At 47.2% G+C, this 14,484-nt stretch overlaps 1 protein-coding gene across 2 annotated transcripts in view; it reads right to left on the reverse strand.

Annotated features, from left to right (window-relative positions):
* Positions 1-7,007: 7,007 nt before the first annotated feature.
* TRIB2 (tribbles pseudokinase 2) overlaps positions 7,008-14,484 on the reverse strand; it is a 39,295-nt gene continuing 31,818 nt past the window's right edge. The window contains exon 3 of one of the 2 annotated variants that reach the window (XM_037528502.2): positions 7,008-9,444. In XM_037528502.2, the coding sequence (XP_037384399.1) occupies positions 8,976-9,444 (469 nt within the window). In that variant the 3' untranslated portion in view covers positions 7,008-8,975. The remainder of the gene's footprint in view (positions 9,445-14,484) is intronic. The other variant, XM_054701365.1, reaches the window with a different exon arrangement.

The following is a 14,484-nucleotide window of genomic DNA, read 5'->3' on the forward strand; positions in this document are numbered from 1 at the left end:
CTAAGGAAGGGAGGCTGTCATGGAGATGACTTGTGGATAACAATAGGGATGGCGGTGCCCTGAAGCAGTGAGGTCAAGTGTGGACAACAAATTGTCGAAATTCAAAAGGTCACAATTACCATGATGTTTGTAAAGCATCGGAAGGAAAGTAAGAATGATACTCAGGAGCCTGAGCACAATAAAATGACTCTAATAAAATCTCATTTACTTTGTCCAGTGTCCAAACAACACCGGGGAACTGAAGTTTTCAGATCCAGACCCGCTGACATGAAAGAAGTTGGATCCTTGGCAGAATCACCCAGTCACCCCACAACAGGTAGAGTCTCATGATCTCAGCTGTTTCCTAGATGGAACTAAAGCCATTCATCGATGGGGTGACTATAACTGAGAATGCAGAAATCTAGACATTTGAAAGACCTCTGGACACAAAGTAAGACTGACACTGATAACCAGAGACCCTGGTGTCATTGAGGCTTGATTTTCGATTTTTTTTTAAATAATAAATTTTATTTTTATATTCCCCCATACAATTGCAAACCCCCCATTCTGACCCCAATCCCTCCCCTCCCAGCCCCCACCCCCCAAAAAGTGTCTCTGGTTCATAGTTTTTTGTTGATTTTGATTTTCACTTTCTTATAGTTATTCATTTTCCTGGTCCCTTATTTAAGTTTTCTAGATTCCTGCTATGAGTGAGACCATCCGGTAGTTTTCTTTTTCTTTCTGGCTTATTTCGCTGAGCATGATCCCTTCCAGCGCCATCCATGTTGCTGCAAATGGCATGTGTTTATCTTTTTTGAATGCTGAGTAATATTCCATGGTATATATGAACCACATCTTCTTGATCCAGTCATCTATTTGGGGGCATTTGGGCTGTTTCCAAAGCTTAGCTATTGTAAACAGTGCTGCTATAAACATAGGGGTGCAGGTGCTCTTTGGAATGGATGTTTCTGTGTCCTTTGGGTAAATACCTAGGAGTGGAATTGCTGGATCCTATGGAAGCTCTATGTTTAGTAGGTCCAGAAATCTCCACACAGCTCTCCATAGTGGTTGGACCAGTTTGCACTCCCACCAGCAGTGCAGGAGAGTTCCTTTTTCTCCACAACCTCACCAACATTTGCTGTTGCTAGTTTTTTTTAATATGTGCCATTCTCACTGGTGTAAGATGGTATCTCATGGTAGTCTTGATTTGCATTTCCCTGATTGCAAGTGATGTTGAACATTTTTTCATATGTCTGTTGGCCATTTGCATTTCCTCTTCAGAGAAGTTTCTTTTTAGCTCTTCTGCCCATTTTTTGACTGGATTATTTTCTTTGTTGTTGCTGAGTCTCATCAGCTCTTTGCAGATTTTTGTGATCAGTCCTTTATCATTAGTGTTGGGTGCAAAAATGTTCTCCCAGTTGGTGGGGTTTCTCTTTGTTTTTGTTATTGTCTCTTTTGCTGTGCAGAAGCTCTTTAATTTGATGTAGTCCCAGCTGTTTATCTTTGCCTTCACTATCACTGCTTTGGGTGATGTGTCTGTAAAGATGTCTTTGATATGCAAATCACGTAGTGTTTCGCCTATATTTCCTTCTATGTATTTTATGGTTTCAGGTCTTATGTCTAGTTCTTTAATCCATTTTGAGTTGATTTTTGTATATGGTGTGAGGTAGTGGTCAAGCTTCATTCTTTTGCATGTAGCAACCCAGTTTTCCCAGCACCATTTATTGAACAAACTTTCTTTGCTCCAATGCATAGTCTTTGCTCCTTTGTCAAAGATTAGTTGACCATAAATCTGTGGGTTTATTTCTGGATTTTCTATTCGATTCCATTGGTCTGTGTGTCTGTTCTTGTTCCAATACCATGCAGTTTTGATGATTATGGCTTTGTAGTATAGTTTGAAGTCTGGGAGTGTGATGCCTCCATTTCCTTTTTTTTTTTTTTCAGTAGAGCTTTGGCTATTCGGGGTTTTTGGTGATTCCATATGAATTTCATCAATAATTGTTCTATTTCTTTGAAGAATGACATTGAAATTTTGATTGGAATAGCATTGAATCTGTATATTGCTTTTGGAAGAATGGCCATTTTAATAATGTTTATTCTTCCAATCCATGAGCAGGGAATGTCTTTCCATTTCTTTGTGTCTTCTTCTATTTCTTTTAACAGTGTTTTATAGTTTTCTTTGTATAGGTCCTTTACCTCTTTTGTTAGATTTATTCCCAAATATTTGATTTTTTTTGTTTCGATAATAAAAGGGATGTTTTTTTTTATTTCTTCTTCTTCAGATTTATTGTTTGTGTATAGGAAGGGGTCAAGTAGTAAAGTCCTTGCTCACCTCATGCTGGGTCCACTGAGTCTGCAGATAGCAGACCATCATGTCCTCTTTATCCAAAAGTATAATTGGGTTTGACATACTCAGCATAAGCAATGACTCCCACTTTGGGCCTTCGCCCATGGGATAAAAGTTGCCATAGTCATGAATTTAAAAGGAGCCCTGGAAACTAGTGCTCCCTCCCCCTTACTGGTAAGATAAGTAAATAAAAAACAGCATCACATCCTCAGTCAGATGGTGGAAATCAAGGCATGCAAAGACATCTAAAGGATGAACGAGTGATGGTCCCTCTTACATATCCATTTAATGCAGAAATTTACTTCTTACTGAGCCAAATAGATGCTGGAGAATGCATTCATACTGCCCCAAGGTAGACCAGGAGCCTCAAGATGCTTTAGTAGATATGGTATCATGGCTAGAGTCTATTAATAAAGAAGATCTGAAAGCTGTTTGTATTGACATGGAATAGACAGCATTATGCATTTTCTGCTTCACCTGGAGCTGCATCAGTACCATTTTTTTTTTCCACAATCAAGTCTCTGAATAGAGCTGAACCAACTGGGAATCCCCCAGAACACCACGTTAATCCGTGACATTGATAACGTTATGATGATCAGGAAGGAAGAGCAAGGATGGGCTGGCATTATTAACATGCCCCTACATCAAGGGTGGGGAGAAAAGCCTCGTGAACATCCAGGGCCCTGACACTTCACCAAAGTTTTGAAAGATCCAGTGATCAAGGAGATCATCTTCAGATTAAAGAATAAATGACTACACAATTCATTCCCTGCTTGAAAGAAGACTGCACAGTGGCTATTAGGTCGAGGTAAGGTATTGACAGCCCATCATGGGATGGATGGAGAAGGGCTGGGACATCTTGGAGCTTCTGACAGGAATGGTCTGGTTTGTGAACTCAAGACCGGAAATAGTATCATAGGGGGAGGCAGCCTGATGATCAGCCTCCTTCTTCTGGAGCTTTCCATCAATCTCTGCTACTTCTCTTAGAGATCCTGGATATTTCTTGAGGCGCTATCAAGGGACCTTGAAGGAGTAACACATCGCTGGTGCAGCAGCTGCACCCTGGGGTGCGGCGCCGAGGGCCCATCCCCCACCATGGCTGATTCGCCCCAGTTGAGTCCTATTTTGCCTTCACCCTTGAATCCAACTTAGAATTTTAATTTTAGTGCCTAAAAGTTATCGCATTTCTCAGGCCATCTGTCCTGGTAAAAGCGTTTGTAGACTACTTTACAGTTTACATAGCATGTAACGTATAAGAGATTTGTTATCGTCATAATATCCCTTTGTTTCCACCTCACATATGAGAAAACCGAGATGAGTGAAGGAATCTGCCACTGATCACAGAGGAAACCAGTGGCAGGATGGGCACGTGGACTGAGATCTGCTCGTTCCAAACCCTCTTGTCTTTTCATTACGTCTGGATGCCCACACTGAAAAAAGGCAATAATCTGGGTGAAGAGAAACTTCTCTTTAGGGAAAAAAGGGAGACTCCTGCATACAAAGGCTTTAGTCCAAATCTGATTTAATTGTGATTAAGTTCAAAGACAAGTAAAATGTGCATTTAGCGTCGACTGTGCTTTCAACTCTTCATCCCTTGCTGTGGGAGCTGCAGAGAGACTTAATCGTTGAAAATTTCAGAGTGGGTGTGAGACAGGGAGAGAGTCCTGGTCAGAGCGGCCAGGTTTCCCCGTCCACACAGGTCTCTGCATGGGGAGACATCAGCGTTTATTTGGAGGCATGACAGGGATTGGAGGATTGCGAAGCGGAGTCAAAGAGAAGATTCAGTGTTAACCAGCTGGGTGACATCTTTCGAGTGATTTCCCGGGAAGGCCCTTCACGCTTTTACAAATTTGCTGCCTGCTTTGAAAGGTTGACCAGTAGAATAAGTAGATGTTTTCCTCTTTCCCTTCACCTCCTAGACCGGACCTAAGATTCAAAATTTCACTCCTGCAGCAACACCACAATTCCTGGGGTGCGAGGGACTCGTATCTCCAAAGTTGAGCTATTTGCCTGCTCTCGGGACACGAGTCAAATGTCCAACTTGGATGAGTGGAACCATCTAACAGGAATAGATAATGAGTAAAAAGCCTTTAGTTTAGACATTTCATTTATTTCTATAACTAATAATTTATAATCCTTGCAGATTATTAGATCATCTAAAGACTAGTCACTGGGCCAAGTCGTCTGGGTGGGGGCAGGGAAGAAGGTCGCTGTGGAAAGGGCCTGATCAGACAGCAGGTGGGTGAGCAGCAAAACCACTGAAGTTCCTTAGAGACACCCACCCGCCGCCCCCCGCGCCCCGGCCTTCCAGCTCCGGGTCCTTGACCTGTTCTGGGACTAGGCTTGATTTCGCTGGGTCTCTGGGGCTTGTCTATGCCTTATCGAGGGTGGGACTTCATCGTCTTCAAATTTCTCTAGCAGCTAGATTTTTCTCTTCCCTATAACTGCATTAGCACAACACACAGCAAAACAGTAGAAATGAAGTTTCTTCAATGAAGGAGGAGAGGGGAGGGCGCTCAGTGTATCCCTCTCACCTCTCCCTGATGGTTCTGGATAAATCCTCAGTTCCACGACCATCCTTCAGCCAAAAGAACTCTGCCCTGTTACATCCTTGGCTCGTAACAGGAAGTCTATTTTCCAGTCCACCTGAGCTAAGGTCTTAACATCCCCTGACACAACTGATCCCCACAAAACTCTTGGCTCTCATCAAAGTTGAGTATCACGGTTTATTTTATTTTTTATTTATTTATTTTTTTGTGTGTGGGACCCTCGCCGGTGGCCGGGTAATGAACCGGCTCTGCAGAGGCTGTGGGCAGCCCCGCAGCCCAGCGCTCAACTGCTGCGCCACCAGGGGAGGCCCCACAGTTTTTTTTTTTAAGATTTTCATTTTTATATAGAAGAACTGGGTGTACAGGCCAGAGGTGTGGGGTGTGAGAGGATTCACCAGAGTGGGGAACAGTACAGGCAGATCTACTGAAATACATTGCTGAGGGGAGCAGTGGGGAGACCCAAGGGTTCTGCTGCGCCATGTGGGTAGCTCCCTGACCAGGGATTAAACTCAGGCCGTAGAGGTGATAATGCTAAGATTTAACACCTAGGCCTCTAGGAAGGCCCGAGCATCACAGTTTATATGATAGTCAGGACTCATAGACCTGGCCTGCTCCCAACCCCTACCCCCATCCCAGTACCCCTGACCCTGGTCCAGAATAGGTAGCAGAGGGGTGAAGAAGCCCTTTGTCCCCCAAGGACTAGAGAATGTAAGATTTCTGCTGGCTAAGCTCAGAGACATTCAGGGGGATGAGCCTGCTGATTCTGGTTCCACACCAAGGTGGAAGCTCCACACAGAGGCTGGGAGTGTTCGAGCCAACGGCTCCCTCCCCCTGTGAGCCGCATGGAAGGTTTGACAGAACACAATTCAAGCAGGCATTCATTAGGCAGCAGGCCCATTTCTGCTTAATCACAGGCAGTGAAAGAGCAAAGAAATTGGATCAGCCTATCTGAGCCCGAGCAAAAGCACCGGTAGCTTCAAGACATGCAAAGGCTGTTTCTTAATGATGTACCTCTCAGGAGCCTGGGCTTGGAAGGGACTCGAGCAGCATATCATGTGGCCCTGGATCAAATTATACATCAATTAACTGTTATTTACTGAACACCTCCTGCATGCCGGGCACCGGGTCAGGCGCTGCTGGGGAGGCAGGTGATGTCTGCCGATGAAGAAGCACTTTGTGAATTTAAAGACTGGCCCATTGGCTGGACAGGTTCTGCTTCGGCCACGGTCCCTGTCACCACAGTCCTGCCCTGGCGAGGACTTTGATGAGCCCTCCGCACCCCCCCAGCTTGGCACTGATCTGCTCACTTGGCCGGGTCTCTAGCTACCTCGCACATAAGGCTCCCCTTGCTTGGAGAGCTCCGGTGTTTCTCTGCCTTCAGTGCCTAAGGCCATTTCTCTCTGGGATCTGATCCAGATGCCACCGCCTCCAGGAAGCCTCCTGAAGGGCAGGTGGGTGCCTATCTTAGGGGCACCCATGCTTATCCTGGCACTTGATTCTTCCCACTGCCTTGTCTGTTTCCAAGTGTGTCTCCTCAACCTGAATTGACCCCCTCTGGGCTTAATTACTGTGGCAAAGTGAGATGCATGGGGATGGCACCACTGCAGCACCCAGCTAGCTCTGGTGTCCGGGATCTGGAGTGGAGAGGGGAGCTGCTGGGCCGAGGGCATTTCTGGGAGGCCAGGAAACATCCTCCTTGGGTATTTCCAACAAGCTTGGCAGCAGATGCTGCTTTTGCTGAGGATTCATGTGGAAGCCCAGATTACTTAAGCCCTCGGGTAAATCTGGTCACTTCAGAGCTCTCACTAGACTTGTGATGTGACCCTCTGGGCTCTGACGCTGTAGAAAAAGGGAGGTCACTTCTGACTCTATCACCTAAGGTTGCTTAACCTTGGCAAGTCTCACACCTTTATGGCTTATTTCCCAATTGCTGATAGGAATGTGACTCACAACGGTGAAGGTGGTGGTGACCAAGGACTCGGTGAGGCCTGGCATCTATATCGGTGGCCATTGACCCAAAACATGATGGCAGGGTCTGTTGTTTGTACCAAGAGTGGACATGGTCACGCCAACCACAGAGCCTCTGGGGTCCTGGTGGGCGGGCAGGCGCTACCAGCCACAGGTGGAGGAAATCAGCACTCTCCAGACCCTGGCACTTTAGTTAAATACGCACAATTTTATTGATTGAAGAGATTAGGACAAAAACATTGAACCAAATACAGGACAAAGCACCAGAGGCCATAGATCCCCGCCATGCATGTCGTCAACCTTTCCTCCCGCCCAGCACTTAAAAAATAGGGGAGAGGGAAGAAAAAAAGGTCCTTCTTGACACAGCACCATCTTCAGAATGTAAAAAAACCTCTCTCCTCCATGTCTTCCTTTATCAAAATAGAATCAAGGGAAAAATCCATGGCCGCCTTGTCTCCTGACTCTGAATGGTTAAGCCGCCCTCCAGGGAACGTGAGGACGGGTCCTGCTGAGCAGGGTAAGCATTCAAGGTCTGCACACACATGCCACATACGCTAATGAAGCACAGATTCAAGTACATTTACATACTAAAGTCCATGTGTTAGCTACCCCAAAACATGACCATTTCACAAAACGTATACAGGCAGGAAAATCGAAACAACTGAGGTACTGAAACACAAATGTTTATGCCAAAAGGGTTCTGTATCATACAGCAATAGAAAAGCCGTAATAAAAAACATTTGCCACTCGAAATCAAATAAAGCTATCTAGAAAAGCCAAATAAAAAGTTATTTTGGGGACAGAAATACTCAAAACAAGGAAAAAAAAATATAAATGTTAACTACAGCATGTAACATGTCATCCCAAGTCAACCCGTAATTGAAGTACTGGCTTAATACATCACAATGTGACATTTTCCTTAATAAATAGAAGAGTTCTCGAAAATACAAAGGTGCGTCATTGGGATAGAGAGCTGTTCTTATTTATATCATCCTAGCTTTCAGCTTCTCCTTCCTGCTTGTCTCCACCGAGGGTTTTCGTCCAAACCAGAGGGCGTCTCAAGCCAGAAGGATCATTCTTCATAAAGAAAACTATAAATAGCTGCCCTGTATTTTATACACGTGGGACAACCTGCTTGGTTTCACCAGTTTCCAATGAAACAAAGACAAAATGTTAAGTCGAGATCAGAGTGTTGCCAAAGCTTCCGACTCCAAGAGCTTTAGGCTCACGCACACCCTCATTTCATCCCGGCGCGGGGACGCCTGCCACGCAGCCCTCCTGCTGCCAAAGCAAAGATCCAGAAGGCGTCGAATTTCTCTTTTGCCTTTTTCTCCTTCTTTAAATGACGATCGCAGTACTGCATCTGGAAGTCTGACTTCTAGTAGCTTCCTGCCGTGGCCCATCGGACACCAAACAGAAGAGCTTGTTGAAAGAACAGATTTTTTTTTTCCCCCCTTCAGGGAGCAAAGCACGCACATGTCTTTCCTGACCAGGCTATTAAATCGTTTACTTAGAAGAAATGAGTTGAAGAGAGTGATAAAGAGACACAAACTGGACTTTTATTTTCTTTTTGATTTAGCACCCAGGTTTGATGTCAGTCTGTGTGCACCGAATTTTTTTTTTTTTTTTAAGTGAATTCCATTAGTTATCAGATAGGTGGTTGGCTTGTTGAAAAAGAAAAAGAAAAAAAAAAAAAAGATAAGGAAACCCTTGGCCAATTGTACCTTCCCTGAATTGTGACAAGAAGTTAAATGCTAACAGTGCGATGCCGAGATGTGAGTTGGAGGCAGAGTTTCGATTCTGTCGGGATCTGCAACTATTTTTGAACAAAATGAAAAGTGGGCAAAGGGGGGTAGGTGGAAGTGCTCAACCGACCGGGTGGTCTGGGGGAGCTACCTCTTGGGGGCACCTCCCTTGTGGCCGACCCCACCCAGAGCCCTCCCCCTGGCCCCCCTCCTGCCCCCATGCTACATGTTTGGTCAGCTCCTTGAAGGTCTTCCTTCTTTGAAAAAGAAACCTGTGAGTGTGAGAGTCTTTCTTGCCACCAAGCCAAGCGATGTGTGTTCCCTGGAAGAACTTTCCACTGCTCTCTCTCGCTTCTGGTACCTGCTAAGTCTCTGCGGGGCATGAGCTCAGTTAAAGAAAGGGTCCAAGTTTTCTTCCATGTTGACATCCGGCACCAGCTGATCCGACGCCTCCTTAGCACCATATCCTGAATTTGAGACGCTAAAATCTGTAGAAAACCAAGGGTGGTCCAGAATTTCCTGGGAGGTCAGCCGCTCTGAGGGCTCCCGCCGCAGGATGCTGCGGATGAGGCACTTGGCCTTGGGTGACAGAGTCTCAGGAATGTTGAACTGGCCACGCCGGATCTTGCTGAAGAGGGAACTGGGCTCAATGTCATGGAAAGGGTACCGGCCTACCAACATGGTGTAGAGCATCACGCCCAAGCTCCACACGTCGGCGGCTTTGCCCGAGTAGCTGCCACTGGTGTTCAAGATCTCGGGGCTCACGTACGCGGGGCAGCCGTGCTTGTCGGAGAGGGAGTCATCGTCTCCCCGCAGAATGTAGGCGTCTTCCAGGCTCTCCAGCTTGACCCGAGTCCTGCAAGAAAAGCAGGAAAACGTGAGTTCCCGAGGGTGCTTAAAGACACGTGAGTCTTCCTGCTCTAACGTAGCTCTAAGATCCAACTCCTGCTGTGAGTCCTCATTCATTCACTCACTCATTCCTTCACTCAGCCAACCAAAGATTACTGCATGAGCACCTCCTGGATGTCAGTGGCTACTCCACGACCACGGACTCAGGAGGGAACAGACCTCCTTGAGAAGCTCATAACTTAGCAAGGGACTCGCACCTTCAGCCGGGAAGCAAGTCACATCACATCACTATCAGCCCCTTTTAGTGACAAGAGATTAAGTCATTTTTCTCAAGCTCACAGCTGAGTCATGACAGGGGCTCACAGGACTTGAACTCAAACCTAGTCAACAACAGCACTTTTGTTAAACATGGAGGATTTTACTATCCTGTTGTACAGATCCAAACATCGAGGCTCAAAAAAAGTAAACTTTCCCAGAGTCTTTTAGCTGGAAAATAAAGGACTCTTGACTCTGCATCTTCCCAAGTCAACACTGTTACTCCTTCTACTCTACCAATCTGCCTCTTTACGACAAAGGAGAAGTCCCGGACTGTTCCCTCGAGAGTGGACTCTCAGCACCTTGTCCTTTTTAGGCAGACATCCTCATAAGTAACCCAGTTCTCACTGAGACTTCCTGTTCAAGTTGCCTCCTGTCCTGGCCATCACACTCCCAGGGCCTGACCCTTGAGGTGAAACTTATTAGATTACTTGTTTCCTCCAACTGTGCCAACACATCTCAGATTCTGATTTCTCATGTGGGCACCTGGGTGTATGGACGTGTTTGTGTGCATGAAGGAGAGAGTGTGTGTGTGTGTGTGTATGTGTATGTAAATAGTGGCACAAGCCCAAGGTCATCCTCCAATGCATCACATTGTTCCCAGTCTTCTCCATGCCATTTTAAGTATGACTGTTCTGGCTGATGAATGTACAGGACTCTGTTGGGTGCTCTGGGAGGAAAACAGCCAAAAAATTCCAAATTAAATGAGTCCCTGGAACCTAGCATTCAGCTTTTCATGGCAGGGTGGATATCATCATTGGGTATAAAACAAATATTCAGTAAATACTTTTGGAAGAGAGGTGAATTCTTAGAATTATAAATTACTAGTGAACCAAGTTGAGAATCAGGAGTTCCAAGTTCAGTAATCAAGACTGAAGACTTAGCCCCAAGCTCCAGGCTAAGTGTTCTCTCCTTAGCCCAGGAGCCTCCTGGGACTCCCCTGCGCTGCTGGTCTTTGAGTGGAAAGTTAGCAATCGCTGCCCTTTCGGCCTTTGAAACTGAAATCCTCCTCCTGCTCCTCTCCTGGCAGAACACTCCCATGGGGAGGAGCTCCAGGCATTCTCAGGCCCCATGGATCCAGCTAATCCCACAGCATCACACTGACAGAAGGTTTGGCAGGAAAGTGGCATGGGACAGGAGGAGGGGCAGGAGTTGGGGGTCAGGACCTCACAGTTGAGTACCCACAAAGTCGGTCCTTCATCTCAGAAGCACACACCAAAGCATCCACCCCATGTCCTGAGGTAGAGGATGAGCTAATGAGTGGAGAACAGGAATGTGCTGGGAAAAACCACGATTTGGCCTTAGTCCTAAATTAGGGATTGTGACCCTGCCTCTTTCTCTTCCAACTGGCCTTTCAGTGCTATCCCCACAGAGAGCCAAAAGGGAAGGGAGGCTCAAGTTAACCAAAGGAGAGTGACCGGAAGCCCAAATTACAACAGACTACTAGGCTGATTCTCAAATCTCATTTTGGATGCAGAGATTTCAAAGACCGAAAAATAATTACTTCCTTCTACTCATTCCCACCAATGAACAAGAAATATATGTGAACCAGAGACTCCAGATAACACATACAAGAAAAGGGTTCACTCCTCCACAGTTTTAATAATACCTGTAAGTTTCTAAAGGAAAGGGCTTAGCTTTAGGCTGATCATTCCCAACTACTCCTATGGCCAGAGGCAAAGACATTCTCTTGATCTCAACATGAAGAAACTTGACGCAGCAGGACAACAGCTGATGGCAGTTCCATTACACAGCCCGACTAAATCCAGGAATTAAAACTCGAAATGCAGGCACATTTCCTCCTGAATAATTCCTGAATGAGATGCCTTTTTATTTCCAGTACCTAGCAGAGTGCTAGTTCAAAACATTGAAGAACAAAGCAAAACAGGTGGACAATCCATCACTCGGGACATATAGCAAAAATGGATCTAAAATCTGTATTCACAAAGGACTCTGACTTTGCACTGTCGGAATTTAAGAGTGGAAGAAAAAGAGATATAGTCTTCCCAAGGAAATAAAAGACAATGCATTTGAGATAACACTCAAAAAGAAAGAAATGTTTGTAGGCTCTAGAAAAGGGGCTAGACAGGGAGGGGTAGGAAAGTGACTTCTCGGTCACACTGCATCTGACCTGCTGTGTAGCTACACGTGAGTCACCCAACCTCCCTGTGTCTCACTGTCTTTGGATAAGGAGGCCTTTTCTTCTTTTAAGTTTTATTTTTGTTGCTGTGGCAAAATTAACATGACTTAAAATCGATTTATTGTTTAAGTGTACAGTCCAGAGGCATTAAGGACATCCACATTGCTGTGCTGCAGCTGAATGAAAGGCTTTGATATTCTGCCACTTTTAATATCTTTGGATTCTATAAAATATAGCAGCACATCTTCTCTACTGGCTCAACCACTTTCTGTATGTTTTCTATACACACCCATTTTCTATATACACACATTCTCCTCTCTTTATAGCAAATGCTCTATAAAAACAGGAAGGAGCTAGAAGCACTAATCTGGAATTCAACTGATTAAAAAGAAATCCTCCTTTGGCTTTTGCCAATTGAAGATGGCAGGTGGCGCTAATCACACCAGCCTCCTTGACAGTCTGAGACTGGCGGTGAGGCAGTGACACCCCAGGAGCGGAGGGGTGACAGCTACCTGCAGGCACGGTGGGTGCTGTCTGCAGCTCCTGCCTGGCCAGACTCTCCACTTCCAAGTTCACCGTCTGGGCAGCAGAGCAGCCATGGGAATTGGTACAGTGAAAATAATAATAAAGTTGAGCCCTCCCCCAAGATGTGAGACAAGGTTGGGGAACCAAGGGATCGAACAAGGACCTGGAATCTGAGGATAATGTTTGGGGCTGGGTTCCTCTGCCAATCCCCTGTAGGGAGCCTCAGCTCAGCCATGTGGGGGCTCTGCGTTCCCCAATGAGGCAGACTGAATCCCTCGCCGCTCAACCACATCTGTAGCCCCACTCCCGGACTCTGTTGCAGCCTCTTCGTGGTTTCTCAAGTAGGAGGACTGACCACAGGTTGTCCCGACACCCCAGCTCAGAACAGCATGACCTCCCCATCTCACCCCTGCTTCCCTCCTTCAGGGCTCTGCTGCCAAGAACTTTAGTAAAGAGATCTTCCCTGAGCATCCCACATAAAGGGATCCTTCCATCCCCAAGAGGCCCCGTCCACCTTTGGGTGGTCTGTGTGATTCCTGGGGTCATTTCAGGGTGACAGCCTCATTCCCCACATGCAGGAGCTAGTGGGAGGTGGCAGAGGTCAGGCTGTGAAGAGAAGCTGATCACATCACTGGTGTAGCCCCGGCACCCAGGCTAGTTCCCGGCGCAGGGCAGACACCCAACCCAGAACACTGCTACACTCTTGGGGTTTCAGGATGCTCGCCCTTTAGAGAACAATGACCCCAGCTTGCAGACCTGGCCAGGAGGTCACGCGTAGGAGCTTTGTAAATTGCAATGTGCTTGAGGGTGGGCGACAGACGTGGTTTTAGGGACTTGAACTACGACTGGCTTGGCCCTTTCGGAGACAGACTTCATTCTCTATGCTAAGCCAATCTAAAGCCCCTTTTCATTCTTATCCCTTCCAGGTCACAATCCTAATCTCTGACTTTGTCCTTCAACCTGCTAACTACAGCCACCAACCACCTGCAGGTAGGGTGACCGCACCTTCCTCCCAACTCCTCTGCACTGGATCCTTGAAAAGTGCCTTAAAAATGGTTAATGACCCCCCCCTTGCAAAGTTCACCTCTCCCCCAACCCCAAGACAGGACTCGGTAGCTGTGCAAACACTTGGTGCATGCCAGGGTGAAAGGCAGAGACCCCGCCCACCTGCCTGCCTCTCAGCTGATCTGTCTGGGTTTGGCCTCCTTCTCCCCCAGAGGCGGGGCTGCCAGCAGGCGGGGCTGGAGCTGCTCACACCCCTCAGCCTCAGTGGGCGGCCACCCAGGAGGCCGGCTCCAGCCTTGAAGTCAGAAACCTGTGTTCAAACTCTGACTTTGAAAATTACTGAGCACCGAATACATCACCGCTGTTGCCCCTGTGCTAGGTATTTATAGACTATTTTCTCTTTCAAGTCTGTAAGGCCTATGTCCGAAGCAGGAATCGGTCTTCTGTTGCGTGGATGCTGAGGCTAAGGATCAGCGAGGGCGAGCAGCTCACAAGCCAGGGGACTCAGCTCCCGGGACTGGTGCAGGGAGCACTGTCCGCTGCAGGCTGTGAGCAGCCAGCCTCAGGCCCGCCCCACCCACCCAAGCACCCAAGGAGGAAACCACACCCAGGGTGTCTCGGTCAACTAGGTTTCATCAAAATAGGGTGCACATGTGGCCCAAGGTCAGGGAGTGGGTTTGGGGGGCAGGAGCCTGCTTCAGCTTAGGAGTTTATGCATCCCTGGCCAGGGACAGAAGGAGGGGAAAAGCATCTAAAGAAAGAGCTGGGGAGGATGTGCAGGGTTTGCTCTCAGAACATCCTGAGCTTGTTTACATCACTGCAGGGGTCAAGGCCAGCACCAGATTGCTTCCTCAGGCAAGGACCCTGGGGGCAGGGAGGGCACAGCACATCCCTGGGGACCTGAGGGAGGTCAGACAGGCAGCTGGAGTTGCAGGCAGGTCCCCAGGGATAAGCTCCGGGCAGGGCTCCCTCCCCTGGGAAAAGAGGACCTTGGCCTGGCCGCCCTCTCCTCTGTGGCTGTGCAGGGGCGCCGGCGGGGCATGGGTATGTCAGGAGGAGAGG

This window comes from Talpa occidentalis, unplaced genomic scaffold (assembly GCF_014898055.3).
Source record: "Talpa occidentalis isolate TD23 unplaced genomic scaffold, MPIMG_talOcc4v2.1 talOcc4.5, whole genome shotgun sequence".
NCBI lineage: Eukaryota > Metazoa > Chordata > Mammalia > Eulipotyphla > Talpidae > Talpa > Talpa occidentalis.